At 42.9% G+C, this 27,828-nt stretch overlaps 1 protein-coding gene across 1 annotated transcript in view; it reads left to right on the forward strand.

Moving 5' to 3' along the window:
* LOC115077729 (vomeronasal type-2 receptor 26-like) overlaps nt 1-27,828 on the forward strand; it is a 187,645-nt gene that overhangs the window by 145,233 nt on the left and 14,584 nt on the right. The window contains exons 4-5 of the mRNA XM_029580016.1: nt 14,816-15,043; nt 22,105-22,107. Coding sequence (XP_029435876.1) covers nt 14,816-15,043; nt 22,105-22,107 — 231 coding nt within the window. The remainder of the gene's footprint in view (nt 1-14,815; nt 15,044-22,104; nt 22,108-27,828) is intronic.

Raw genomic sequence — 27,828 nt, forward strand, 5'->3', positions numbered from 1 at the left:
GTCCGGTAAGCAATTCGGGTGCAGGGGGGTAAACCCGTAGCTTGCCTTTACGTGTTGCAGGCATTCTCATCAAGGAAATATAATTTCAATGAGGAGCGATTCAACCTGGCGTCCTCTCACACCGCCATCTTGGCTAGGAGTCATAACACTTATTTCTAAGTGTGTTTTGTACCCTGCTCCAAAATTTGTTGGAGGGGTGGGTAACACATATTTTGAAATAAAATAAAAAATAAAACAATAGAAACCAATTCTTGCCTGTGTGGCATAGCAGCCATGTCAGAACTGAGGCAGTAAAAAGGGTAGGAGGGCAAATCATGATGAAGCATTTTGTAATCAGCCTTACCAATAGCTTCCATCTGCATCAAGTAACCGTGACTTAGTCCTACTGTGAAGACTGAACCTGTTCCAAGGAAATCCATTTGCTTTGTTTCATTTAGCAGAGAAGGATACCTATTCAGATGCTCTTTGAGAGTTTAAAAATGTTTTTTAAAAAGTAAGCTTTGGCACAGGTAAAGGGATTTTCTGATCTTTTCTGCTATTGTCAGTGGTCTTACTGTGGCAGGACAGAGTCAGTGGCACTGCTTCCTGTGTTCACTGGAGGAAGGGCAGGAATGGGGTGGAGACTGAAGCAGTGCCAGTGATTGTTCTGTCTCTATCTGATGCAGCAGTGAAGTCAGGCAGTGTGATTATTTGCAGACAGATTGAAGGGAAGAGAAGCACAGCTTCTCCAGCATTCTTGGTTCTGTTTCTAACTCAATGACAACTTTAGGTTTAACAATCATCTTTAAAACCACAAATGATTGATTAGACCGGAAGACCTCATCAGCTGTTGAGGGACTTTGTCTGGCTTGCTGATGAGGTTATAAAAAACAAAAAAATATTTTTTGCCTAAAGAGAGAGTTTTCTAGCTTTTGTTTTTGGAATTAGTAGTGATATCCTTTATTATTGTTTAGGTTTCCCTTTTTCTATGATTTTGATTACTGATTGGGAACTTATAGGCTCTTTTTTCCTGACAGACAAATGTAAGCCATCTTTGACAAAGAGATTTTTACTGTACTATACATGGCCCCTGCCCCCAATATATCCAAAACTTTGTTCCTTACACCAGGATTTGAGCCATACATTGAAGTTATCAATATGGCTTAGCCTCTCCTGCCTCTTTCCATGAACAGGTAACACTTCGGAAAAGGCAATGGTTGTTGCCATGTGACTAATCTGCTTCGCTAGAACCTGGAAATCTCTCTGTACCACTTGGATTCTGTTTCTAGCGAGGTCGCTGGTTCCAAAATGGATGATAATATCAACTTTAGAGTCTTTGCTTTCTTCTTTGATCGCTTTGACTATCTGAATAGCATTTTTGCCGGCCAATGATCCTGGAAGGCTTTCAACTGCAGTGTTTCCCTTGAAAAGAGTTCCCAAATTAGTGCCTCTGATGACAGAGTCACCCAGCACAATGAGGTTTTTCCTTTGGTTATTGATTGTATTATGGAATTTCTGTATGTATTGGGTTTCTTCTTTCTTTTCAGATAGCTCTTCAATCTCTTTTGCAAGAGCTTCTTCATTATCTAATACAGAGAAGGCATTTTGTACTGGTGTCACTTGACAGAGCGTGTGTCTCCGTATCAATATCTGGAACAACATGCCGCTGGACCTACGTACTGAATCATGTCACAAAACATTCAAACAATACCTTAAAACATGGCTGTTTGAACAAGCATTCACTCTTTGAATCCTTTGCATACTGCTAAACCATACCCCTCCCCCCTATATCTTTCATGCAACATATTGACCTTAATGGAACTTTGGTTTTGCCTATGTCAGTTAATGTTATCCCGCATAATACATAAATATTAATATATTTTGGTTTTCATAGTTATTGAAGTTAGCATTGTTTGTAAAGACTTTTCAGTTAAAGGTTTTCTGTGTTCAAACTGTTATATGTAAAGCTGGTTGCTAAATTATTGTTTCACTGTAAACCGAGGTGATGTATAGCTATACGTACCTCGGTATAAAAGAACCTATAAATAAATAAATAAATAAATCACAGGTCTTATTCTACCAAAGCCTACTGTAATCCTGTTGTTTTTTGGGTTCATTAATGCCCTATGTGAGTGTGGGGGTAGACATTAGGGGTGTGCATTCGTTTTGAACTTAAATGGAAAACGCAACTTTTTTTTTTTTTTTAACTTAAAAAAAAGATGAGGCTTAAACGATCGGATTTCCAACTTATTCAACATAGCTATGTTGAATACGTTGGAAATCGCGATTGTTGATCTAAATAAAAATTTAAACCCCTCACCCTCCTTAATCCCCCCCCAAGACTTACCAAAGCTGGCCAAAAGTTCCGTGAGGGTCCGGGAGCGGACGCATGGGGAATCACGTGACGTCCGCGTCACGTCGGAGTGACGCGGCGTCACGTGATTCCCCTCGGGTTCGCTCCCGGACCCCTCGTTGGGCCCATAAGGCACTTTTGGCCAGCTTGGGGGGGTCAGGAGGCCCCCCCAAGCTGGCCAAAAGTTCCTTTTGAGCCCAACGAGGGGTCCGGGAGCGAACCCGAGGGGAATCACGTGACGCCGCGTAACTCCGACGTGGCGCCGACGTCACGTGCTCCTTGCAAAGGAGTTCAGGAATGGCGTCCTGACCCCGCTGGACCACCAGGGAGTTTTGGTAAGTCTTGGGGGGGGGGGGGATTAAGGCGGGTGAGGGGTTTAAATTTTTATTTGCAAATATGGACATAGACTCAACTTATGGAATTCTCCATATGTCCATATTGACCGCAAATGGGACCCCCTTTCGACTTATGGACTTATGAACTTAAACTTTTGGTCTGCACATCCCTAGTAGACATGTCGGCTGCACAGTTCTGAAGAATGGGTGTCTGTGAATCACAGGTCTTGTTCTACCTGAGCCCACTGGAAACCCCTTTCTCCTTGACTTTTTATTATTCTATAGTAATGAGGAATTAATTCCTAAATACTGTAAAGTAGGTGAAACTTTCTTTATTGCAACTAATTCAGCTTTAACTTCAGAGAGCTCCTTTTTCAAGGAAGAGAGTTCTGAACAAATGGGGCAAGCCTTAAGTTTCCAGATGATTTCCCTCAAAATAAAGGCTCCACAATAGTTACATTGGATAGTCCTCATTTTGGTAAATTTATTTGATGAATAACACCTGAGGAATGACTAAATTTCCAAATTATCTTGTTACCAATTATGTTTTCAGGCATAATTCCTGGGGTGGGTGGGAGTTTAACAGTTAACACTTGACATGGGCTGTTCACTGGACACTGTATCTGCTGTTGATTTTTAACAGACCCTCCCCCAGATTGTCTAGCTATGTTAAGCCTTTTCCTTAGTTTTTCCCTAGAATCTGTAGTTATGTCTGTCTCCTTGAAGTTCAAAGCAGACCTAAAACTTGATTGCCCCCTGCAATGCACTATGACTCACCCACCCAAAGCTGAAGAGTCTGCTCCCTTATTTATTTATTTTTTTGCTTAAACAAATACACAGCAATGTAATGCAGCAATATCAATATCTAGGACAATATAAAGAATCTCTACTCCAAACACAGAAAAATATTTATTTATTTATTTATTTATTTATTTATTTAAAGGTTTTTCTATACCGAGGTATGGCTAGGTGCCTTCACCCCGGTTTACATGTACAACAATTAAATACATTTGCTAGTAGATATTTAACATTTAACAGTTTAACATTTAACAGATTAGCATTTAACAGATTAGCATTTAACAGATTAATATTTAGTAAATTAATATTTAACAGCTTAACATTTAATAGAATAACATTTAGTAGTAGCTGAGTCGGGTGGAGAAAAAAAACTTGTTGCAGTATCTGGGAGTATTTTGAACAGGGTCTGTCAGATAGGTGGAAGGGGTAAAAAGGAAAGTGATATTGTAAAAAGCAAGAATTATCGAAAAGTCTTGTTTATTGTGACAGGAGTCATAGTTTAAGGGGTGAAAAATATAAGCAAGAAGCCCTCTCAAATAAGGATAAATTAAACTTTTTTGTTGCTTAGCTCTCCCCAAGAATCTGTAATTGTGCTGTCTCCTTGAAGTTCAAAGCAGACTGAAGCTTTGTTTTTCAGTTATTCAGTTTTCAAGACCATAAAAGTCAGGGCCCTCACTTGCTGTTTGAATCTAATTACCCTTTATGCCTTGCCTTTGAAACAGAGAGCAATGTTTGAGTATCAAGCGTATTGGTTTAGGATAGTAATCGCCACATCAGCAAGTTACCCCCATGCACTCTTTTCTTCATTTTCCTTCTATAGCCTTTAGGGATCCACATTATTTATCCCATGCCCTTTTGAATTCTTTCACTGTTTTGGTTTTCATCACTTCCTCCGGAAGGGAATTCCAGGCATCCACTACCCTCTCAGTGAAGAAACATTTTCTAACATTGGTTCTGAGATGTCATCCCTAGAGTTTCTTTTTGTGACTCCTAGTTCTATTGATTTCTTTCCAATAGAAAAAGTTTGATGTCTGTATATCATTAAAACCTTCCAGGTACCTGAAGGTCTGTTTCATATCACTCCAACACCTCCTCTTTTCCAGGGTGTACATATTCAGATCTTTCAGTTTCACTTCATAGGCTTTCTGATAGTGACCCTACACTATTTTGGTAGCCCTTCTCTGAACAGCCTCTATCCTGTCTTTATCGCTTTTGAAATAAGAGCTCCAGAACTGAACACAATATTCCAGGTGAGGCCTCAATAAGGACCTGCACAAAAGCAGCAGCACTTCCATTTTCTTACTGGTTGTTCCTTTCTCTTTGCAGCCCAGCATTCTTCTTGCTTTAGCTATTGACTTGTCTCATTGCTTCACCATACTCAGATTTCCGGACACTATCATCCCAAGATCCCACTCTTGGTTTGTGCACATCAGCCTCTCTCCGAATCCATACAGCTCTTTTGTATTACCACAGCCCAGATGCATAACTCAACACTTCTTGGCATTGAATCCTAGCCACCAAATCTACAACCACTCATCAAGTTTTTGTAAATCACTTTTCATTTTCTCTACTCCTTCAGGAATGTCCACTCTGTTGCATATCTTGGTATCATCCGCAAATACTAATAAGAAATGGAGACGATGAGTGGTATACAGTAGCAGGTATAGACTACAGTAGTAGATAGTATAATGCTGGTTACGTTCATGGAACCTTGTGTTACAGGACACAATCGAAGAGACTTAACAAAAAATTAATTTTGACATATGCATCGTTTATTCACAGTTGCTTGAAGCGAACAGATTTTTGGTCCCTCAACATGCACCATGTTTCACCAGATGGGCTGGGTCAGGAGGGACAGAAGCCCAATGAATGAATAGTAAAGCCGGTTATGTAGGAGTGAAGAAAATGTAGAGGAGCACTGGATGAACTTATTTATTTATTTATTTATTTATTTATTTATTTAAAACGTTTATATACCGGTATTAGTATGCAAACATCATACCGGTATTAGTATGCAAACATCATACCGGTATTAGTATGCAAACATCATACCGGTTTACATTGTAACTAAAAGACTGAAAATACAATTAACAGGGCAGGGAAGGGGGAGAGAGTAAATACATAGTGCAGTAAGTATTGAAGCATCAACTTTGAACGGTAGCAGAATGGTTAATTACAAGGGACTATATACAATATAGTTACAAGAGACTATAAACTATATACAACTTAGGTGTCGCCTATGAGAGGATTGGAGATAAATACACAGTGCAGTAAGTAATATTAGGGATGTGAATCGTTTTTTGACGATTTAAAATATCGTCCGATATATTTTAAATCGTCAAAAATCGTTAGAGCCGCGATACAATAACAATTCCCCGGATTTATCGTCAGAAAATCGTAAATCAGGGGAAGGGGAAGGGGGAGGGGAAGGGGGAGGGCGGGAAAACCGGCACACTAAAACAACCCTAAAACCCACCCCGACCATTTAAAATAAATCCCCCACCCTCCCAAACCCCCCCAAAATGCCTTAAATTACCTGGGGTCCAGAGGAAGGGTCCCGGTGTGATCTTTTACTCTCGGACCTCCGGTGCTTGTAGAAATGGCGCCGGCGCTACCTTTGCCTTGTCATATGACAGGTCAAAGGTAGCGCCGGCGCCATTTTGTTTTTTGTTCCCCGAGGTCAGGAGTGTAGGAGATCGCTCCCAGACCCCCGCTGGACCCCCAGGGACTTTTGGCCAGCTTGGGGGGGCCTCCTGACCCCCACAAGACTTGCCAAAAGTCCAGCGGGGGTCCGGAATGACCTCCTGCAGTCGAATCGTGTTGTCTACGGCCGGTGCCATTTTGCGCAAAATGGCCCCCAGCGGGGGTCCGGGAGCGATCTCCTGCCGCGAATCGTTTTTCCGTACGGAAAAACGATTTGCATGCAGGAAGTCGTTCCTGGACCCCCAGGGACTTTTGGCCAGCTTGGGGGGCCTCCTGACCCCCACAAGACTTGCCAAAAGTCCAGCGGGGGTCCGGAATGACCTCCTGCAGTCGAATCGTGTTGTCTACGGCCGACGCCATTTTGCGCAAAATTGGCGGCGCAAAATGGCGCCGGCCATACACAACACGATTCGACTGCAGGAGGTTGTTCCGGACCCCCGCTGGACTTTTGGCAAGTCTTGTGGGGGTCAGGAGGCCCCCCCAAGCTGGCCAAAAGTCCCTGGGGGTCCAGCGGGGGTCCGAGAGCGATCTCCTGCCGCCAATCGTTTTTCCGTACGGAAAATGGCGCCGGCCATACGCCGTGTGGCCGGCGCCATTTTCCGTACGGAAAAACGATTCGCATGCAGGAAGTTGTTCCCGAACCCCCGCTGGACTTTTGGCAAGTCTTGTGGGGGTCAGGAGGCCCCCCCAAGTTGGCCAAAAGTCCCTAGGGGTCCGGGAGCGATCTCCTACGCTCCTGACCTCGGAGGACAAAAACCAAATGGCGCCGGCGCTATCTTTGACCTGTCATATGACAAGGCAAAGGTAGCGCCGGCGCCATTTCTACAAGCACCGGAGATCTGAGAGTAAAAGATCACACCGGGACCCTTCCTCTGGACCCCAGGTAATTTAAGGCATTTTGGGGGGGGTTCGGGAGGGTGGGGGATTTATTTTAAAGGGTCGGGGTGGGTTTTAGGGTTGTTTTAGTGTGCCGGTTTTCCCGCCCTCCCCCCCACTGGACCCCATGTCATTTAAGGCATTTTGAGGGGTTCGGGAGGGTGGGGGATTTATTTTAAAGGGTCGTGGTGGGTTTTAGGGATGTTTTAGTGTGCCGGTTTTCGATTTACACGATTTTCCCGATATTTAAAAAACCCAAACGGCGACGATCTGATTCCCTCCCCCTCCCAGCCGAAATCGATTGTTAAGACGATCGATCACACGATTCACATCTCTAGTAAGTTTTGAAGCATCAACTTTGAACGGTATCGGATAGGTTAATTACAAGGGACTATATACAATATAGTTACAAGAGTCTACAAACTATACAACTTAGGTGTCGCCTATGAGAGGATTGGTGATAAAGGTTGAAGGGGTGAAGGTAGAGGGAAGCAAATTAATCTGGGTATGCCTGTCGGAAGAGCCAGGTCTTTAGTTTTTTTTTTGTTTTTTTTTTCAATAGATTTAATTTCCACATAGTCTTCTGTCCTCACTCCCCATTAACATATAACAGTTAATGGGGAATGCAGCAGTGTCTCGTGAAGATTATTGTTTTCCAAATTGACAGCAAATGCTGGGGGACACAGAGCCACCATGAATATGTCTTTCTTGGAACCACTCGATAGCATCCCCAGCACTTTGCATTATTTATCTCTTCAGCAATCCTTTTTTCTACTTGACCTTTGCTTATTAGAATGCCCATACATCTTGAGCCATCCAGGGCCACCCATATTGATGTGTAATCAAATCTGCGGTTTCCAGAATCCCTGATGTCTGCCTATCCTGAAGTAATGATCTCATTTGAAGAACCTTTCTCTGATGTGTGTGGTTATCACTATCTTGCAAATCAGAATGATGAAGAAGGTCTCTGCAAGAATCTTAGTCGAATCTAAAATGAATTTTGGCTCAGTGGTAGTATTAAAGGTATTAAATAAGTGTGATAGTGCATCCACTCTGATATTCTTCTCAGGAGGACAGAGGACTATGTGGAAATTAAATCTATTGAAAAATAATGAGCATCGAGCCTATCGTGGCTTGAGCCTCTTGGCTTCTTGGAGATAAAGAAGTTTCTTGTGATCCATCATAACAGTGAAGAGATGTTTGACTCCTTGCAAGAGATGTTGCTATTCTTTTTAAGGTAAGCTGCAGCTCTCTGGGATAAAAGCACCCCTGTCTCAATGGAGAAGGTGTCCACCTCAAATAAAAGAGTTTGTCTGGGTTGGGATGCTAGAGGACTGATGTGGACTTGGCCTCTTTAAGTCTTTCAAAGTCTCAAATGGTGTCTTTAGGTCAATATTTCAGGGTGGCCCTTTTGTGTTTAATAGCTGTCGGCGGCACCGTGATCGAAGAATAATGAGGAATAAATAGGTTGTAATAGTTCTTAAATTCTAAGAAGCATTGCAAAGCCTTGAGTCCACTGGAGGGGCCATTCTCTGATGGCCACTAGTTTGGTAGGGTCCATCTTCAGACCTTGAGCAGAGGTAATATAACCCAAAAAGGATAGTTCAGACAACTGAAAGGAGTATTTCTCCAGCTTAGCATATAGTCTATTTTTCATGGAGCTATTGGAGAACCATTCTCACTTAGGAATGATGTTGTGCGAGACTCCAGGAAAATATTAGAATATTATTCAGGTATATCAGAATGCATTTTTGCAAGAGGTCTCTGAAGATATAATTTATGAAGTTTTGAAATATGGCAGGAGTGTTGACTAATTCAAAAGGGCATAAAGAGATATTTCTCCTGTCCATCGCATGTATTAAATGCAGTCCCATATCTGATTATGATGAGATTGTAGGTTTCTTGAAGATCCAGTTTAATATAGATCTTGGTATCCTGGAGACAATCAAAGAGTTCAGAAATAAGGGGTAATGGATACTTGTTCTTTACAGCGAAATAATTTAGGCTGCTTTAGTCAATGCAGGGCCTTAAAGATCCATCCTTTTTGGCGCAAAGAAAAACAATGTTCCTGCAGGTGACAAAAAGTGATGGTCAAAACCTCAATCCTTGTTTTCTTTAATCTACTCAGTCATTGACTAGGTCTCTAGTACCGACAGAGGGTTTGCCCTATTAAAGGCTGTACTTTTTCTGGCAGAGGACAATAAGGCAGTCATACAGTTGATAAGGAGCAGGATATTGGCTTGGTTTTTTCTGAATACATTGTGAAAGTCTACATAGGCCCAAGGGAGACCAAGTTGCATTGCGAGATCCGACACTGCAATGACAATAGAAGGGGTGACTGGATTGAGGCAATGCTTTAGGCAGTATGGGTTCCATGATTTGATGTCCCCTTTAGACCTGTTCACAGTAGGACCATCTCACTGGAGCCAGGGTAAACCCATGACTAGGGGGTTTACAGAGCCCCTTAGGATATAAATTGAGATTCATTCGTGATATAGGAGACTAACCCTGAGGGTCATGGATTGGGTCAGTCATGATACTCTCGGGCAGCAGCTCTCCATAAAAACAAGGAGATTAGGCTCACACAAAGGAGTTGGTCCACAGGACTGGCAATACAATGGACCAGAGTCTCGTCAATGAATTTGCCTGCTACACCAGAGTCAGTCAGAAGCTTCTGGATAACAGTCTGGAGGTAGACCAGAATGGTTATCCACAAAAGGGATCATTAGTTGAGGGACCTAGAGATGCCTCCCCACCATTCCTAGGCAATGGATGTTTTACGGCCTTAGGGGGCAAACACTGATTTGATGCCCAGAAGCAGTACAATAGAGGCAAAGGTTTTGAAGCCATTGTCAATGTCTCTCATCCTCCATCAGGTAGGAATGGCCCATTTGCTTGGATTTATTCTGAAAAACCGAAGGATTAACTTTTTTGATTGGAGTCACTAGCAGAAGCTGGAGCCTAGATGCCAACCACAGTGCCACATGGGCTTGGCCTCGCACATGAGATCTCTCATGGAAGCAGATGTCAGTTTGGGTGCAGATGGTAATCAACACATCCAGAGACATAAGAATCTCTTGACCAGTAAGTTCATCCTTGATTTGTGTGGCTAAGCCTTGCCAAAACACGGTTGTCAGGCTTTCATCGTTCCAGTGAAGTTCCGCTGCCAGGTTCTGGAACTGAATACCTTACTGGCCCATAGTCTGTGAGCCCTGGCAGAGAGGAATAAGGTCAATCACAGCAGAGGAGCAGCCTAGTTCCTCAAACATTCTCTGGAAATGTGCCATGAAATCAGTGAAATTGTTAAGCAAGGAGTTATTGCATTCCTAAAGCAGGAAAGCCCAAGCCAAGGCCAGACCAATGAGGAGTGAGATAATATAGGCCGCTTTAGCCCAGTCTGAAGGAAAACTGGCAGCATGCAATTCAAAAGCTATCTAGCACTGATTCAAGAATCTCCTACAGGCCTTTGGACTCCGGTCATAGCTGGGAGGAGGAGCATGGTGAATAACTGTTGCTTCAAAGAGAAGTTGTGGCACCCGAGGAGCTGCAACTGGAACTGGAGGCTAAACAGATGAATTCTGTGATGGAAGGGCATCCATGTGCTGAGATAAGGTTTGCACTTAAGTGGTAACTGCTGGACTTGCAAGGCCAAACCTTGCAAAAGCTGAAATGCCAGTAAGTCAGTGGAGCTCATGAGCTTCACGATCTGTCACACTGGGGGGTAGTGAGCCCTTGTACCACTGTTAAGATTTATTTTTTTTGTTTTCCTGCTACCTTTTCTGCTCCTTCCCCCCTTCATGATGTCTCAGGATGTTTATGCCACTCGTTTTACCCTTTTACCCCTCTCGTACTACTTTGGAGACTCATGCCTCTGGTTTTTTAAGCCTTTGGTGCTCTTGACATGCTTGATGTTGCTCTGCTCCTCTGGTGGTTCCTTGGAGAGCTGCTGCCACTACTCATAGACTTTTGCCCCTTTACAGATTCTTACACTATACACATCACTCTCAGTGCCACACTGACACTGAGCTCAGAGTAGGCTGCATTGCTTCCCTTTTTGCCTTTAATGGGAAAAGAAAAACATATCAACAAAATGGATGTGACCTATGAAATGAAACAAAAATATTATCTCTGCTCATGCCTAATAACTCTATCAAATCACTTCCTCTCCTTCCCATTCCTCTTCTCTTAGGTATAAATATTTTGGTACTTAAGTCTAATGAGGTTTTTGGCATCCCTTCTCCTTACTGTCCCTTTTTGTCTATTTCTATTAAGAGATGCTGCCTTCATCACTGAACTCAATACTCCAGGAGAGGTCTGAATAGAAAGAAAGGCTGAACTTCTGCCCTGTGCATACCTATCTGGGATCACATGAATTCATGGGAACAATGTATTTATCCAAATGCAAACATCAGCTAATCTATAAGTACCCAACCTGGATTAAATGAATGTTACAGAGCATAAACAGGAATATGGCTGATGCAATGTACTTAGACAAGAATGACAAATTACACATTCTATATGTTAAAATTGTTTTAATGTTGGGGAGTGCTAGGAAAGCGATCCCACTCCTGGGAGATGTGTGTGCCCTTGGGCCGCGGCTCGACACCAGAGAGGTCTGAAGAGGTGCCGCGGGAGGCGTGGCATGCCCGAGCATGGGCCGGACGGAAGAAAGCTGGAGTGAAGACTGGAAGACAGGCCCTCCTCCGGACCCGCACGCTTCGGAAGACCAAGAACGCTATGTTGGTCTTGTGAACAGTCCTCCGACCGTTCCCAGCCCTTTCGGACCTGCCGCAGGGTACGGCACGAAGCAGCAGGCCGGATGGAGGCCAGGGCAGCGAAGACTGGAACATGGAAGCAGACGAGACTCAGGCATGAGGTAAAGGAAGTGCAGACGTAGACTCAGGCATGGATACTGGAAGTGCAGACATAGACTCAGGCACGAGGTACTGGAAATGCAGACGTAGACTCAGGCACGGATACTGGAAGTGCAGAAGTAGACTCAGGCATGAGGTACTGGAAGTGCAGACGTAGACTCAGGCTCGGATACTGGAAGTGCAGACGTAGACTCAGGCACGAGGTACTGGAAATGCAGACGTAGACTCAGGCACGGATACTGGAAGTGCAGAAGTAGACTCAGGCATGAGGTACTGGAAGTGCAGACGTAGACTCAGGCTCGGATACTGGAAGTGCAGACGTAGACTCAGGCAAGAGGTACTGGAAGTGCAGACATAGACTCAGGCACGGATACTGGAAGTGCAGATGTAGACTCAGGCACGGATACTGGAAGGGCAGATGTAGACTCAGGCATGAGGTACTGGAAATGCAGACGTAGACTCAGGCAAGAGGTACAGGAAGAAGAGACGAGGAGTCCGGAACGAGGTATGATGCATACAGGAGACTCAAGGGCGAGGTACGAGACTGGCAACATGGAGCGCCCTACACGCCCGCCCGTGGGGCTTGTCATGGACCACAACAGGGGTTGCCCCAGGATACCAGGCTTTCAGAGAGTTCAGAAACAGGATAAGGCTTTCTCACAAACTCAGGAGCGAGGTGCATGGCTTGCATCACGAAGCACCCTACTCAGCCCACCCATGGGGCTGGTCATGGACCACGACATGGCTTGTCGCGAGGCACCAGGACATCTTGAAGACACAGGAACGAGGTGCTAGTTTTCAGGAGATTCAGGAACAGGGTAAGGCTTTCTCACAGGAACGAGGTGCATGGCTTGCATCACAAAGCGCCCTACTCAGCCCGCCCATGGGGCTGGTCACGGACCACGACATGGCTTGCCGCGAGGCACCAGGACATCTTGAAGACACAGGAACGAGGTGCTAGCTTTCAGGAGCTTCAGGAACAGGGTAGAAGCAGGTTGCTGCACTCCAGGCAGCCTATAGCAGGGTTGCTGCACACCGGCAGCCTAAAGCGGGGTTTGCTGCACACTGGCAGCCAAAGGCAAGGGAAGCATCATCAGAACTGGAATACGGGTACCGATTGGAAGACAGGCCAAGGGCAGGAACATGAACAGGCAAACATCAGGGCTGGTACATCAAGCAGACATCAGGACAGGACGAGGAGCTCCGACAGAGAACAAGCAACACTGGACCTTGCAGAAGGCTGGAACATGGACAACTCCTGGAGCAAGGATGGTAGGATCCCAGGAGTGACCAACTCCTTGCGAAGGCCAGGTTAGACTGAAAGCTGAACCCTTTAGTAGGGCTGATGATAACGCCCAGGGAGGGGCCAGCAGGGGGCCACACCTGGCTTGCCCTAGAAGAGGAGTAGAGAGTCGTGCGCCCGCGCCCTAGGAAGCTGGGTGGCGTCCCTCCCGGCCACGTGGAGAATCCAAGGAAGCCAGGCAGGCGGCTTAGCGGCTCCCAGCCACGAAGCCTGAAGCAGGATGGCAGAATTGAGGTAAGGCTGGCTGCAGGGAGCTGATGTGGCTGCAGGCACCGGCAGGGATGGCTCTCTGCCGGGCGAGGACCTGGGCTGAAGCAGGCACCGGCAGGGACGCCCTCCCTGCCGGCTAAGGACCCCGGGGAGCCTGCAGAGCGTCGGGGAACACCGGAGCGGTGGTAGTGACCCAGCCGCATGGGAGAGCTCCCGGTGGCCCGGACTGCAGCACGGGCAACAGCAGGGACGCCCTCCCTGCCGGCCAGGGATCCCGGGCGTGGCAGAGCCAGAAGCAGCAGAGGGGGTCCTGACCGCCAGGGAGAGCTCGCGGCGGGTCAGCCCCGCTGCAGAAGGCGGCTGGAGGGGAGCCTGGAGGCCATGGAGAGACAGACGCGATGGCAGCAGCGTCAGCCGCACGAGGTAAGAGCCTGCCCGCGCTCCTCGCGGGCAGGATCGCAACATTTAATTTGATTAAATAAAATTCTTCTTTATCGTTCTGTGTTTACTGAGTACTCAGACTTAGTGTTTGGGTAATTGCCAGGTTCTTATGACCTGGATTGGCCACTGTTGGAAGCAGGATGCTGGGCTTGATGGACCCTTGGTCCGACCCAGTATGCCATGTTCTTATGTTCATGTTCTCCTGTTTTAATTATTATAAAAGAGAATTATCTTATTTTTAGATTACTTCTCATTTTCTATAATTCTTATATATTGTCTGTGTTAGGAGAAAACTGCACCATTGTGCTGCTATTTTGCATAATAAAGAAAGCTGCCCAAATAACCATTAATGTCCCGTCAGTTATTAATTCTGCTGACTACACCAAGTTAAAGCTCAAGATATCCAAAAGGATTAGGACTGCTCTTTGGCATGACCAGACTTACCTAGATAACTTCCCCAGATAATGCTGAATATCAGCGTTACCCAGCTAAGTTATCTGGCTAGGTTAGCATCGCCCTGGAATGACCCTGGAACATCTCTGATCTATGTGGGTAAATCATATCCATGTAAAAACTTATCCAGATAAATCAACAGCAGTTGCACTACAGGAACTGCAAATCCCACTCTTTCTCTGGCTAAGGTCTGAACTGAGTTAGACAAACTATTTAAATATGGAACTCAAGATTCCTAAATTTAAGACTGCAATTAATTATTTTACCAATGTGAATGCTTGTTAGGTGCCTTGTTCTGAATATCAGTGGTAAGAACCTATTTTTTCCTATCGTGTCTCCACTCCAATACCATCCACTCTTTGAAATCCAAGGAGATAATTTTAGAAGCCTAATTTAAAATATAGATGCCTAAATCCTCTGGAAATTAACCCATAATTAACTATTTCACTCAAAATTTGGGTTGATTGCTATTATCTTTCCTTGTTTTAAGATAAACCGATACATGAGAAATCTTCAATTCAGAACTTCAGCTGGTGATTTGATTATCTTTGATGATGAGGGGAAACTGCAAATTCAATTTGACATCATAAACTTTCTGGTCTTCCGTAGAGGAATAGTCTTGAAAAATAAAGTAGGAACATTTAATCCATTTGCTCCTCGGGGTCAGCAACTCCTCATCAATGTGAGTGCCATTGGATGGAGTCCAAAATTTACCCAGGTAAGACATAAGCATGCATCCACTTTTCAAAAAGGTTCACAAACCAGACTTTTTTTTTTTAAATCAGTAAAATATGTCCTAGGTCTTCAAAATTGTTCTGTGAACCTTTTCTAAAAAAATAAAATATGAACTCTATGAATCAACAAACCACACTGGAATATCAATTTATCTGTAAAATCCATGGTTTCTATAGTAGTCAAAATCAGAGAAGATACTAAAAATTAGAAAACTCACTTTAAATCTGTCAGACAGTTTCCAGATTTAGTTGATAACTTCCCCAGCAAATTATAAGAAAATCCCCACATTTCCAAAAACATGATTCTTTGAAATTATCTGGTTTTGATTTGAAATTAAATTTCTTGTACATGGGAAATATATTTTTAATAGAAACATAATAAATGAAGGCATAAAATTAATCCCTTTATATCTAAGTTTTAGGGATAATATTAGCCAACAGTCATTCAGAAGCACATGCCTCTGAAGGATACTAAGAAGCACATGTCTCTGAAGTATACTAAGAAGCACATGCCTCTGAAGTATATTAAGAAGCACAGCCTCTGAAGTATACTAAGAAGCACATGCCTATGAGGTATATTAAGAAGCACATGCCTCTGAAGGATACTAAGAAGCACATGCCTCTGAAGTACACTAAGAAGCACATGCCTCTGAAGTATACTAAGAAGCACATGCCTATGAGGTATATTAAGAAGCACATGCCTCTGAAGGATACTAAGAAGCACATGCCTCTGAAGTACACTAAGAAGCACATGCCTCTGAAGTATACTAAGAAGCACATGCCTATGAGGGATACTAAGAAGCACATGCCTTTGAAGTATACTAAGAAGCACATGTCTCTGAAGGATACTAAGAAGCACATGTCTCTCAGGGTACTAAGAAGCACATGCCTCTGAAGTATACTAAGAAGCACATGTCTCTGAATGATACTAAGAAGCACATGCCTCTGAAGTATACTAAGAAGCACATGTCTCTGAAGGATACTAAGAAGCACATGCCTCTGAAGGATACTAAGAAGCACATGCCTCTGAAGTATACTAAGAAGCACATGTCTCTGAAGTATACTAAGAAGCACATGCCTCTGAAGGATACTAAGAATTACATGCCTCTGAAGGATACTAAGAAACTCATGCCTCTGAAGTATACTAAGAAGCACATCCCTCTGAAGTATACTAAGAAGCACATGCCTCTGAAGTATACTAAGAAGCACATGCCTCTGAAGGATACTAAGAATCACATGCCTCTGAAGGATACTAAGAAGCACATGCCTCTGAAGTATACGAAGAAGCACATGTCTCTGAAGTATACTAAGAATCACATGCCTCTGAAGTATACTAAGAAGCACATCTCTGAAGTATACTAAGAAGTAGAGATGTGAATCGTATGCCCGATCGTTTTAACGATCAGGTTCGGATGGAGGGAGAAAAAATCTGATCGTTAGAGATGTGAATTGGAATCGGTTCCGATTCCAATTCACATTGTTAATTTTTTAGTGAGGTCTGAGGAGATAAAAAACCCCACCCCGACCCTTTACAAATGACCCCTTTGCTCTCCCACCCTCCCGAATCCTCCCCTCCAAATATTAAATTACCTGGTGGTCCAGTGGGGGGTCCCGGTGCGATCTCCCGCTCTCGGGCCATCGGCGCCATTTTGGCTACCACTGATAAAAATGGCGCCAATGGCCCAGTAAAAAAAACCCCACCCCAACCCTTTAAAATTACCCCTTTGCTTCTCCCACCCTCCCGACCTCCCAAAAAACCTTTTACATGTACCTGGTGGTCTAGCGGGGGGTCCGGGAGCCATCCCTTCAATCATAGCCTTGGTGCCGGTGCTGGACTGGTTTCAAAATGGCGCCGATCGCCTTTGCCCTCACTATGTCACAGGGAGCGACCGTCGCTCCCTGTGACATAGTGAGGGCAAAGGCGATCGGCGCCATTTTGAAACCAGTCCAGCACCGGCACCAAGGCTATGATTGAAGGGATGGCTCCCGGACCCCCCGCTAGACCACCAGGTACATGTAAAAGGTTTTTTGGGGGGTCGGGAGGGTGGGAGAAGCAAAGGGGTAATTTTAAAGGGTTGGGGTGGGGTTTTTTTTATTGGGCCATTGGCGCCATTTTTATCAGTGGTAGCCAAAATGGCGCCGATGGCCCGAGAGTGGGAGATTGCGCCAGGACACCCCCCCCCCCCACCACTGGACCACCAGGTAATTTAACATTTTGGGGGGGTTCGGGAGGGTGGGGGAGGGTAAAGGATTGGTTTTAAAGGGTCGGGGTGGGTTTAGGGGTTGTTTTGGTGTGCCGGTTTTCCTGCCCTCCCCCCAAATAATTCCCGTACTCGATTTAACGATTTTTCATGATAAATCAGGGGAATTCCTATTGTATCGAGTCCCTTACCGATTAATGACGATTTTAAAATTATTGGACGATAATTTAAATTGTTAAAAAAATGATTCACATCCCTACTAAGAAGCCGATGCCTCTGAAGGATACTAAGAGAACAGGAAAAATGCCTGTGAAGGATATTGAGAGAACAGACAAAATAGAACATCCCAGTAGAGAGGATGTAATAAATGCCAAAATGGACCAGGTGTCTTTAAGTAAAGTGCAGAAAGATTCCAAATAACCCCGGCAGCTGAGGAAAAGGTTGTTAATACGAACAAAAAACATACTTTGAAATGTCTTTATACAAATGCTAGAAGTCTAAAACATAAGATGAGATAATTAGAGTGTATAGAACTGGATGAAGAGGTGGATATCACAGGCATCTCAGAGACCTGGAGAAAGGAAAATAACCAATGGGACACTGTGATACCATGGACACAAATTATATTGAAATGACAAGATGTGTCAAATTGGTGGAAGGGATACATTATATATTAAAGAGGGCATTGAGTCAAAACAAAATAACAGTTCTACAGGAAACAAAATTCAATGTTAAATCTTTTTGCAGAGAAATTTCAGGTGAAAAGGAGAAGAAAATAGTGGTGGGGGTGTGTTACTGTCTTCCTGGCATAATGAACTTACAAATGCTAAAATAAATTAGGGAAGCTAATTGTCAGCACAGTATTAATGGCTGATTTCAATTACTCCAGTACTGACTGGGTAAATGTCACATCAGGACATTATAGAGAGGTAAAGTTCCTAGACAAAATAAATGAATGCTTCATGAAGAAACAGGTACAAGAATCAACAAGAGGGGAAACAATTTTAGACCTTGTCCTTAGTGGAACACAGGATTTGGTGGGAGAGGTAACAGTGTTTGAACAACTTGGCATTCGTGATCACAACACGATCAAATATGACTTAATAACTGGAAGGAGCCCACTAAAGAAATCTATTGTGACAGCATTTAAGTTTCAAAAAGGTGACTATGAAAAAATGAAGAAAATGGTTAGGAAAAAACTGAAAGGAACAATTACAAAGGTTAAGAGTTTAGCTAAGGCATGGATATTGTTTAAAAATACAATTTTGGAAGCCCTCATTAGATGTATTCCAGGCATTAGAAAAGGTAGAAGGAATGTTAATGACTACTGGCAAGATAAGGTCTAAGATAATATCTAAAAGAACATCTTTCAAAAATGGAAAAAGGATCTGAATGAAAAAAACAGGAAGCATCATAAGCACTGGCAAGTCAGATGCAAAGCACTGATAAAGCAGGCAGAGAGAGAAGTTGAAAAAATTATTGCAGTGAAAACAAAAACAGGTACATTTTATTCAGGTACATTTGAGGTAAAAAGCCTGCATGGGAGTCAGTTGGTTCATTAGATGATCAAGGGGTAAAAGGGGCACTTAGAGATGTCAAAGAGAGCAGAGAGACCCACGCCCAAACTTTCAAAACCCAGCTTGTAAAAATCATTAGATATGCGCATGGCCGGGCTGAGCACTCACCAAGCGCATTGTTAAAACTGCTCGGCCATGCCCATATCTACTGATAGATGCAGAAATGCTGGGGTTTACAAAAGGGTCTGGATGGGGTGGGGTCAGAGCAGGGTCAGCCTGGACAGCACCATTAGATGATATCCAGGAAGTGCGCTCCGGCAGCTGGCTGGCACACAGAAGTTACAAAACAATTCAGAATACATAGGATTAGTTTAGGGGTCAGGAAGGAGAGGGGACAAGGGAGGAAGGGTAGTTAGGGGTATAGGAAAGTTCTCTGACAGCCCACTCCTTAGTTGGAGTGGACTGGCAGAAATTTGGACTGGCAGAGAGTGGACTAGGATGGAACTGGACAAAGGCCCAACTGCATCACCGTGCATACATTATAAAATCCCCTCCTGCGAGTGAGAGTCATGACCCGCCCGCATATGCACACACCAATATTAAAATCAGGAATCATATTTTATAACATGCGTGTGCATTTTATAATATGGTAGCTGAAGGCTGGAGGGTTGCAAATGGAATGCAATTTTTAAAAAGGGTTCAAGGAGTGATCTAGGAAATTACAGACTAGTTAGTTTGATGTCTGTGCCAGGAAAAATGGTAGAAACTATCATAAAGAACAAAATTGCTGAACATATAGATACAAATATACACTTATTTCTCACTGTACGATGGACTTATGGAGTACAATTACTGTGTAGACTCAGCAAGCATCATATTGCACTAGGTTCCTGGATAATGTACCAGGTAACCTAAAAGAGCTGAAATGCTTCTGTATGCAGAGGTTTTAATCACCGGTTGCTTTGAGATGTTTGCTTAGCTTATTTAAAGTTAGTGAAGTACTTAACTTGTGAATGATGACAGAGAAGAATGCTCGGTATTGACTGTTGCCAAGTGCCGCATAGAACTGAAATCAAATGAAAAGGTCCCTTTCAGGTTCGCGCTCGTATTCCCCGATTGGGGCTATTAAATAGGCATCCTGTCGATGGGTTCCTTTTGGTATTCATCGCCGCTCGCTGTCGAAACGCCCGACACTGCAGGGTTTCGGAATCTCTTCCTTCTTCAGGGGTGCAGCAAGCTTATATTTGTGGCAGATTCTGTGGACATACTGAAAACCATATATGTGTTGCACAGGTGAATGCGGCTTCTATTGACATAAATAATTACAAGACAAAACCAAGTAAAGTCAATACCTTAGTCCTGTTATTAAAGGCGCACACGTATGGATCGTGATTTATATGAGAGCACTGGGAATCTTGACAGCTTACCAACCGGATGTCTACGATCAGCGCTGAATTTGAATAATCTTCCTGTCATTGCAGGGATTGCAATAGCGTCTGACGTCGCGAGGTTCATGTGCTGTCCTTTTAACTTGTGAAAAAGCCCACGAAACAGCGGGGCACACATAAGGCACTCCTGAATACAATTCAATGTGTATTATGTGATTAGCTACTGAATCTGAAATGACTGTGAAGTCAAAAGTTGGTGAAAAAATAATTAAACATATCTTTTTGCCGTAAAAGATGATGACATAGTGTACCATTCTATCTTGTCATTAAGGCCTGTTTTTAGTTTGAAAATCCAAAAATTCTCTCGATAATGGAGTTTTGCATTGCAATCTCCCCCTCTTTTGAATGAAGGAATGCCTTCAAGAATTGTCCACTTAAATTCTGCAAAAATAAGTCCTTTGGAAATGCTATGTGGTACAATGGGTGCCTTGAGATCTTTGGTATTAATGCAGATCCGATGTTCTATGAGCCTGGTTTTAATTTTCCTGGATGTGCGTCCTACATATATTTTAGGACAGGGGCACTGTAGAGAGTATATTACATGGTCTGTGTTGCAATTAGTGCTGTGTTTTTGTTTGACCATGTATCCTGTGTTAGGATCTTTCCATGATGTACCAACCATAGTAGTGCTGCAGAAATCATATATTCCACAGGTTTTATGACCATTTTCTTCAACATGGGATTGTGTCATGTCAGGAATTGCTGCTCTGACTATGTGCTGTTTAATATTTGTTCCTCTGGAATATGAAAACATTGGGGTGCAGTTGAATATAGGATGAATTTGAAGGAAATGCCAATTACATTGAATGATTTCTTTGATATTTTTGGTGAGATTCGTGTGTTTAAGCACACATTCAAGCATCTCTTTCTGATGCTGTGCTTTGTATTGTAACAATTGATCCCAATCTGAAAATTTCACATGGATAAATGCTCTCTTGATAGCTCGCTTGGGATATCCTCTCTGCTGAAATCTTAAGCATCTGCCCTGTTTCAAGCCAAATGAGAAACATGTCATCATAAGAACATAAGAAAATGCCATACTGGGTCAGACTAAGGGTCCATCAAGCCCAGCATCCTGTTTCCAACAGTGGCCAATCCAGGCCATAAGAACCTGGCAAGTACCCAAAAACTAAGTCTATTCCATGTAACCATTGCTAATGGCAGTGGCTATTCTCTAAGGGGTAGATTTTCAGACGAGCGCGAACAGCCTACTTTTGTTTGCGCTCCAGGCGCAAACAAAAGTACGCTGGATTTTAGTAGATATGCGCGTAGTCGCGCGTATCGGCTAAAATCCTGGATCGGCGCGCGCAAGGCTATCGATTTCATATAGCCTGCGCGCGCCGAGCCGCGCAGCCTACCCCCGTTCCCTCCTAGGCCGCTCCGAAATCGGAGCGGCCTAGAAGGGAACTTTCCTTTGCCCTCCCCTCACCTTCCCCTCCCTTCCCCTACCTAACCCACCCGCCCGGCCCTGTCTAAACCCCCATCCTACCTTTGTCGGGGGATTTACGCCTCCCGGAGGGAGGCGTAAATCCCCGCGCGCCAGCGGGCCTCCTGCGTGCCGGGCCGCGACCTGGGGGCGGGTACGGAGGGCGCGGCCACGCCCCCGGGCCGTAGCCACACCCCCGTACCCGCCCCCAAAACGCTGCCGACACGCCCCCGCAACGCCGCGTGCTCCGGCCCCGCCCCCCGACACGCCTCCCGACACGCCCACTCCGAAAACCCCGGGACTTACGCGAGTCCCGGGGCTCTGCGCGCGCCGGGAGGCCTATGTAAAATAGGCTTCCCGGCGCGCAGGGCCCTGCTCGCGTAAATCCGCCCGGTTTTGGGCGGATTTACGCGAGCAGGGCTCTGAAAATCCGCCCCTAAGTGAACTTAATAGCAGGTAATGGACTTCTCCCTCCAAGAACTTATCCAATCCTTTTTTAAACACAGCTATACTAACTGCACTAACCACATTCTCTGGCAACAAATTCCAGAGTTTAATTGTGCATTGAGTAAAAAAGAACTTTCTCCGATTAGTTTTAAATGTGCCCCATGCTAACTTCATGGAGTGCCCCCTAGTCTTTCTACTATCCGAAAGAGTAAATAACCGATTCACATCTACCCGTTCTAGACCTCTCATGATTTTAAACACCTCTATCATATCCCCCTTCAGTAGTCTCTTCTCCAAGCTGAAAAGTCCTAACCTCTTTAGTCTTTCCTCATAGGGGAGTTGTTCCATTCCCCTTATCATTTTGGTAGCCCTTCTCTGTACCTTCTCCATCGCAATTATATCTTTTTTGAGATGTGGCGACCAGAATTGTACACAGTACTCAAGGTGCGGTCTCACCATGGAGCGATACAGAGGCATTATGACATTTTCCGTTTTATTCACCATTCCCTTTCTAATAATTACCAACATTCTGTAAGCTTTTTTGACTGCCGCAGCACACTGTACCGACGATTTCAATGTATTATCCACTATGACACCTAGATCTCTTTCTTGGGTTGTAGCACCTAATATGGAACCCAACATTGTGTTATTATAGCATGGGTTATTTTTCCCTGTATGCATTACCTTGCACTTATCCACATTAAATTTCATCTGCCATTTGGATGCCCAATTTTCCAGCCTCACAAGGTCTTCCTGCAATTTATCACAATCTGCTTGTGATTTAACTACTCTGAACAATTTTGTGTTTAGAGTAGTTGTGTCATCAATATATTTAACTACTCTGAACAATTTTGTGTCATCAATATATCTTGACAAAAAACACCAAAGAGCACTTAAAGGGTCCTGTTGATCAAAATAAAACAGCAAAAGTCACCACTCTTGTCAAATATTTATAGAGGCTCCAAAACAATAATATATATTTCTTTCACAAAACTTAAATAGTAACAAGATAATATGTATGTATATATGTATATGTATATATATATATATATATATATATATATATATATATATATATATATATATATATATACATATCTTGCTAAATATTTATAGAGTTCCAAAACAATAATATATACTTATTTCACAAAATTTTAACAGTAACAATACAGTATATTTATCTATATATCCTGTCAGAAAAATTCATATATCTTAAACAATAATATATATTTGGGGTGTGCATTCGTTTTGAACTTAAATGTAAAACACAACTTTTTTTTTTTTAACTTAAAAAAGTAATGAGGCGAAAACGATTGGATTTCCAACTTATTCAACATAGCTATGTTGAATACGTTGGAAATTGTGATTGTTGATCCTAAATAAAAATTTAAACCCCTCACCCTCCTTAATCCCCCCCCCAAGACTTACCAAAACTCCCTGGTGGTCCAGCGGGGAGTCAGGAGGCCATTTCTGAACTCCTTTGCGAGGAGCACGTGACGTCGGTGTCACGTCGGAGTGACGCGGCATCACGTGATTCCCCGCGCGTTCGCTCCGGGACCCTCGTTCGACCCAAAAGGAACTTTTGGCCAGCTTGGGGGTGTCAGGAGGCCCCCCCAAGCTGGCCAAAAGTTCCTTTTAGGTCGAACGAGGGTCCCGGAGCGAACCGCATGGAATCACGTGACGCGGCGTCGGAGTGACGAGGCGTCAGTGACGCGGCGTCACGTGATTCCCCGCGCGTTCACTCCGGGACCCTCGTTTGACCCAAAAGGAACTTTTGGCCAGCTTGTGGGTGTCAGGAGGCCCCCCCAAGCTGGCCAAAAGTTCCTTTTGGGTCGAACGAGGGTCCCGGAGCGAACGCGCGGGGAATCACGTGATGCCGCGTCACTCCGACGTGACGCCGACGTCACGTGCTCCTTGCAAAGGAGTTCAGAAATGGCCTCCAGACTCCCCGCTGGACCACCAGGGAGTTTTGGTAAGTCTTGGGGGGGGGGGGGATTAAGGAGGGTGAGGGGTTTAAATTTTTATTTGCACATATGGACATAGACTCAACTTATGGAATTCTCCATATGTCCATATTGACCGCAAATGACCCCCCCCCCCCCCTTTCGACTTATGGACTTATGAACATAAACTTTTGGTCTGCACATCCCTAATATATATTACTTTCACAAAACTTAAATAGTAACAAGATAATATGTATATATATCTCTTGTTAAATATTTATAGAGTTTCAAAACAATAATATATACTTATTTCACAAAATTTCAACAGTGACACTATAGTATATTTATCTATATATCCTGTCAGAAAAATTCATGTATCTTAAACAATAATATATTTTTTTTCACAAAACTTCAATAGTAACAATATAGTATATATATGTCTCATCAGAAAAGTTCATATATTGTCCATAAAGACTGAGTACACACAGTTTGTGGATTAATCTTGAAGGTACCCGACTGCGGCCGGTGTTTCACTGCAACTGTGCAGCTTCTTCAGGGGTTAGTGAACCTTTAAAACAAGACACTGAAAACATATATAATAATAATAATAATAATAAATGATACTATAGGCGGGTAATCATAACCATTTTCAATATAATTAATCAAAAGTCTAGAGGAGCTAACCTTATTTTAGATAACAATAATACTACTAAATAAACTAAATAAACAAGTGGGTAAACATAAGAATTCTCAATGTAATTAATCAAAAGTCTAGAGGAGCCCACCTCCTTATTTTGGACTCAAGGTCTCACAACGAACTTGGATTTCATAAAGCCTGTGGTTCCTGTTCAATGTGTAACATTATGATAGAAGCATCAGCAATCTTTTTTTCAAGATTCAATTTCACTTTTCTACTAAAGCAACACACTGACTGTTCATCTACAGGGGTTATTTATTTGATTCAGTGCCCTTGCAATCTGTGGTATAGGGAAAACTAGCCAATCCCTTAAAACCCGTCTCATTGAACATAAGTTGTGCCTTAATAAATCAAGGACCACTGCTCCTCTGGTTTCTCATTGTTTAGAATTATCCCATTCTTTTGATTCCTTAAGAGCCTGTGTTTTAGAACAACTCCCCTTCTTGGCGTGGAGGAGATTTTAATAAATTCCTTCTACAGGAAGAGCAGTACTGGATACATCAGCTGAATACAGTTTATCCCTCAGGACTAAACTCTGCTCTGGAACTACAAGTATTTCTGTAGCTGTTTTAACTTGAAGATTTTTTCTATTTTTTCTGGTATTTACGTTGTTATGACAACTTGAGTCATTGTTACAGGATCAGCAGCGCTGGATTCATCAGCTTAATACAGTTTATCCTCCATGAATAAACTCCGCTGTGGATTTAAAAGTTTTTTTCTCTGGTTGTTTACGTTGTTATGACAACTGGTGTTATGGCAACCACATTTTTGATGTCATTACGCTGGTTTTTCAGCGACATTATTAAGTTCTAACTATCTACAGTTAGCGGTTTCTGTCCTAGTTTATATGAAAGTTCGTTGTGAGACCTTGAGTCCAAAATAAGGAGGTGGGCTCCTCTAGACTTTTGATTAATTACGTTGAGAATTCTTATGTTTACCCACTTGTTTATTTAGTTTATTTAGTAGTATTATTGTTATCTAAAATAAGGTTAGCTCCTCTAGACTTTTGATTAATTATATTGAAAATGGTTATGATTACCCACCTATAGTATCATTTATTATTATTATATATATTTTTTCAGTGTCTTGTTCTAAAGGTTCACTAACCCCTGAAGAAGCTGCACAGTTGCAGCGAAACACTGGCCGCTATCAGGTACCTTCAAGATTAATCCACAAACTGCGTGTACTCAGTCTTTATGGACAATATATGAACTTTTCTGATGGGACATATATATATACTAGGGATGTGAATCGTTTTTCAATGATTAAAATTATCGTCCGATAATTTTAATATTGTCTTAAATTGTTATAGAACACAATACAATAGAAATTCTAACAATTTATAGTTAAAAATCGTTAAATCGTGTTAGTGCGCACTAACTCCCAGTTAGTGCGCACTAACTCCCGTTAGTGCGCACTAACAGAAAATAATACAAATTGACACTTTCCAGGTCAGTGAAGGTCAGTTAGGAATGAATATGTATTCCTATTGGCTGGCTGCCCTCTTATCTATTGATGTTACCAAAGTTCCCACTGAGGTGATGGTTGGGGGGATGGGAAATGGAACTGGAAACTCACGAACACCAACAGAAAATGATACAAATTGTTGACACTTCCCAGGTCAGTAAAGGTCACTTAGGAATGAATATGTATTCCTATTGGCTGGCTGTGCTCTTATCTATTGATGTTACCAAGGTTCCCACTGAGGTAATGGTTGGGGGGATGTGAAATGGAAACAGTTGGAAGCTTGACAAAAAAGTAATGTGATGATCATCACTCATGTGACTAGAACTTGTTTGTTTATTATTTTTGTTAGCAGGCACGTGAAATGCTAGTGCATGTTGAATTTGCCAATCACTGTGCATTTTAGAAAGGTGGTCCTGGCTGGAACTACACAGTTCAAATATATGTGGTAATTGATTGTTGGTAAGTGTATTTTTTAAGTAGCCACACTGGCCCCCAGTATGTTTACTTTTCCTACTACTTAACTCACTAGCTCAGCTTTAAAAGAAGGGCTTCTCTGCTTGTGTGTTGCTTTTGTTTGGTGTGAGGAGAGCAGAAACATCAGATCTTTATTCAATCTACTACAGTCATCTATTATATTAACCTACTCAATTTTTTTAAATGATTTATTATATCACTGAATTAATAATTAATTATTATTAGGTGGTGGTGAATGTCTGACTAGGCTGCTAGCCTAGTGTCACTGGTGAGGCTAGTGGCATTTTAGCAGAATTATAATTTATTTTTATTAGTACTGTAGCATTAATATATTCAAGCCTAGGTAGGCAGGCAGTGCACCACTCCAGCAGTCACATCATTGCTTCCTGTGCATTGCATTATGTGCACACATTGACTCCAGCTTGGGGACAAGGCAGGTCTCCTTTACTGCACACATTGACTGCAGCTTGGGGAAAATGGCAGGTCTCCTTTACTGCACACATTGATTCCAGCTTGGGGATAAGGCAGGTCTCCTTTACTGCACACATTGACTCCAGCTTGTGGAAAAGACAGGTCTCCTTTACAGCACACTGATTCCAGCTTGGGTACAAGGCAGTATTGAGGCTTCTACCATTAGCAGAATTCAAAACCAGGGAATCCTGCCTTGATAAAAAAAAAACCCACTTCCACTCTATTTCCTACCCTTTTCTGCCTTGAGACAAAAAAGTTTATGTTCAGGGTATGTGCTCGTATCTACCACAGAACTTTATTAACCATTAATTCATGCAACACAACATGCAAAATAAACCAGTCAGTTTATTGTAAAAATATTTTCTTTATTTCAGATAAAGAAAGGCATGAATAAAAATCTCTAAATGACTAAGAAACACTTTTATGTTCAAATCTTAACTTTACCAGAGTATATCCTACAATCAATGTCACAGCCATTAATAAAGTAATTGAAATTATTAAAATCAGATAAATGTCAATCAATGTCATCTTTTGCTTAATTAATTAATCAATGCATTTCTAATACATCTGCCAATCTAGAAACAATAGCAATTTAAAGGTTCTCATATACTTGAATAAATGATTATATATTTACCAAAATCTGAAGCACCCGCTCTGTCTCTCTGTATCACGTGCAAA

The sequence above is a fragment of the Rhinatrema bivittatum genome, chromosome 16 (assembly GCF_901001135.1).
Source record: "Rhinatrema bivittatum chromosome 16, aRhiBiv1.1, whole genome shotgun sequence".
Lineage (NCBI taxonomy): Eukaryota > Metazoa > Chordata > Amphibia > Gymnophiona > Rhinatrematidae > Rhinatrema > Rhinatrema bivittatum.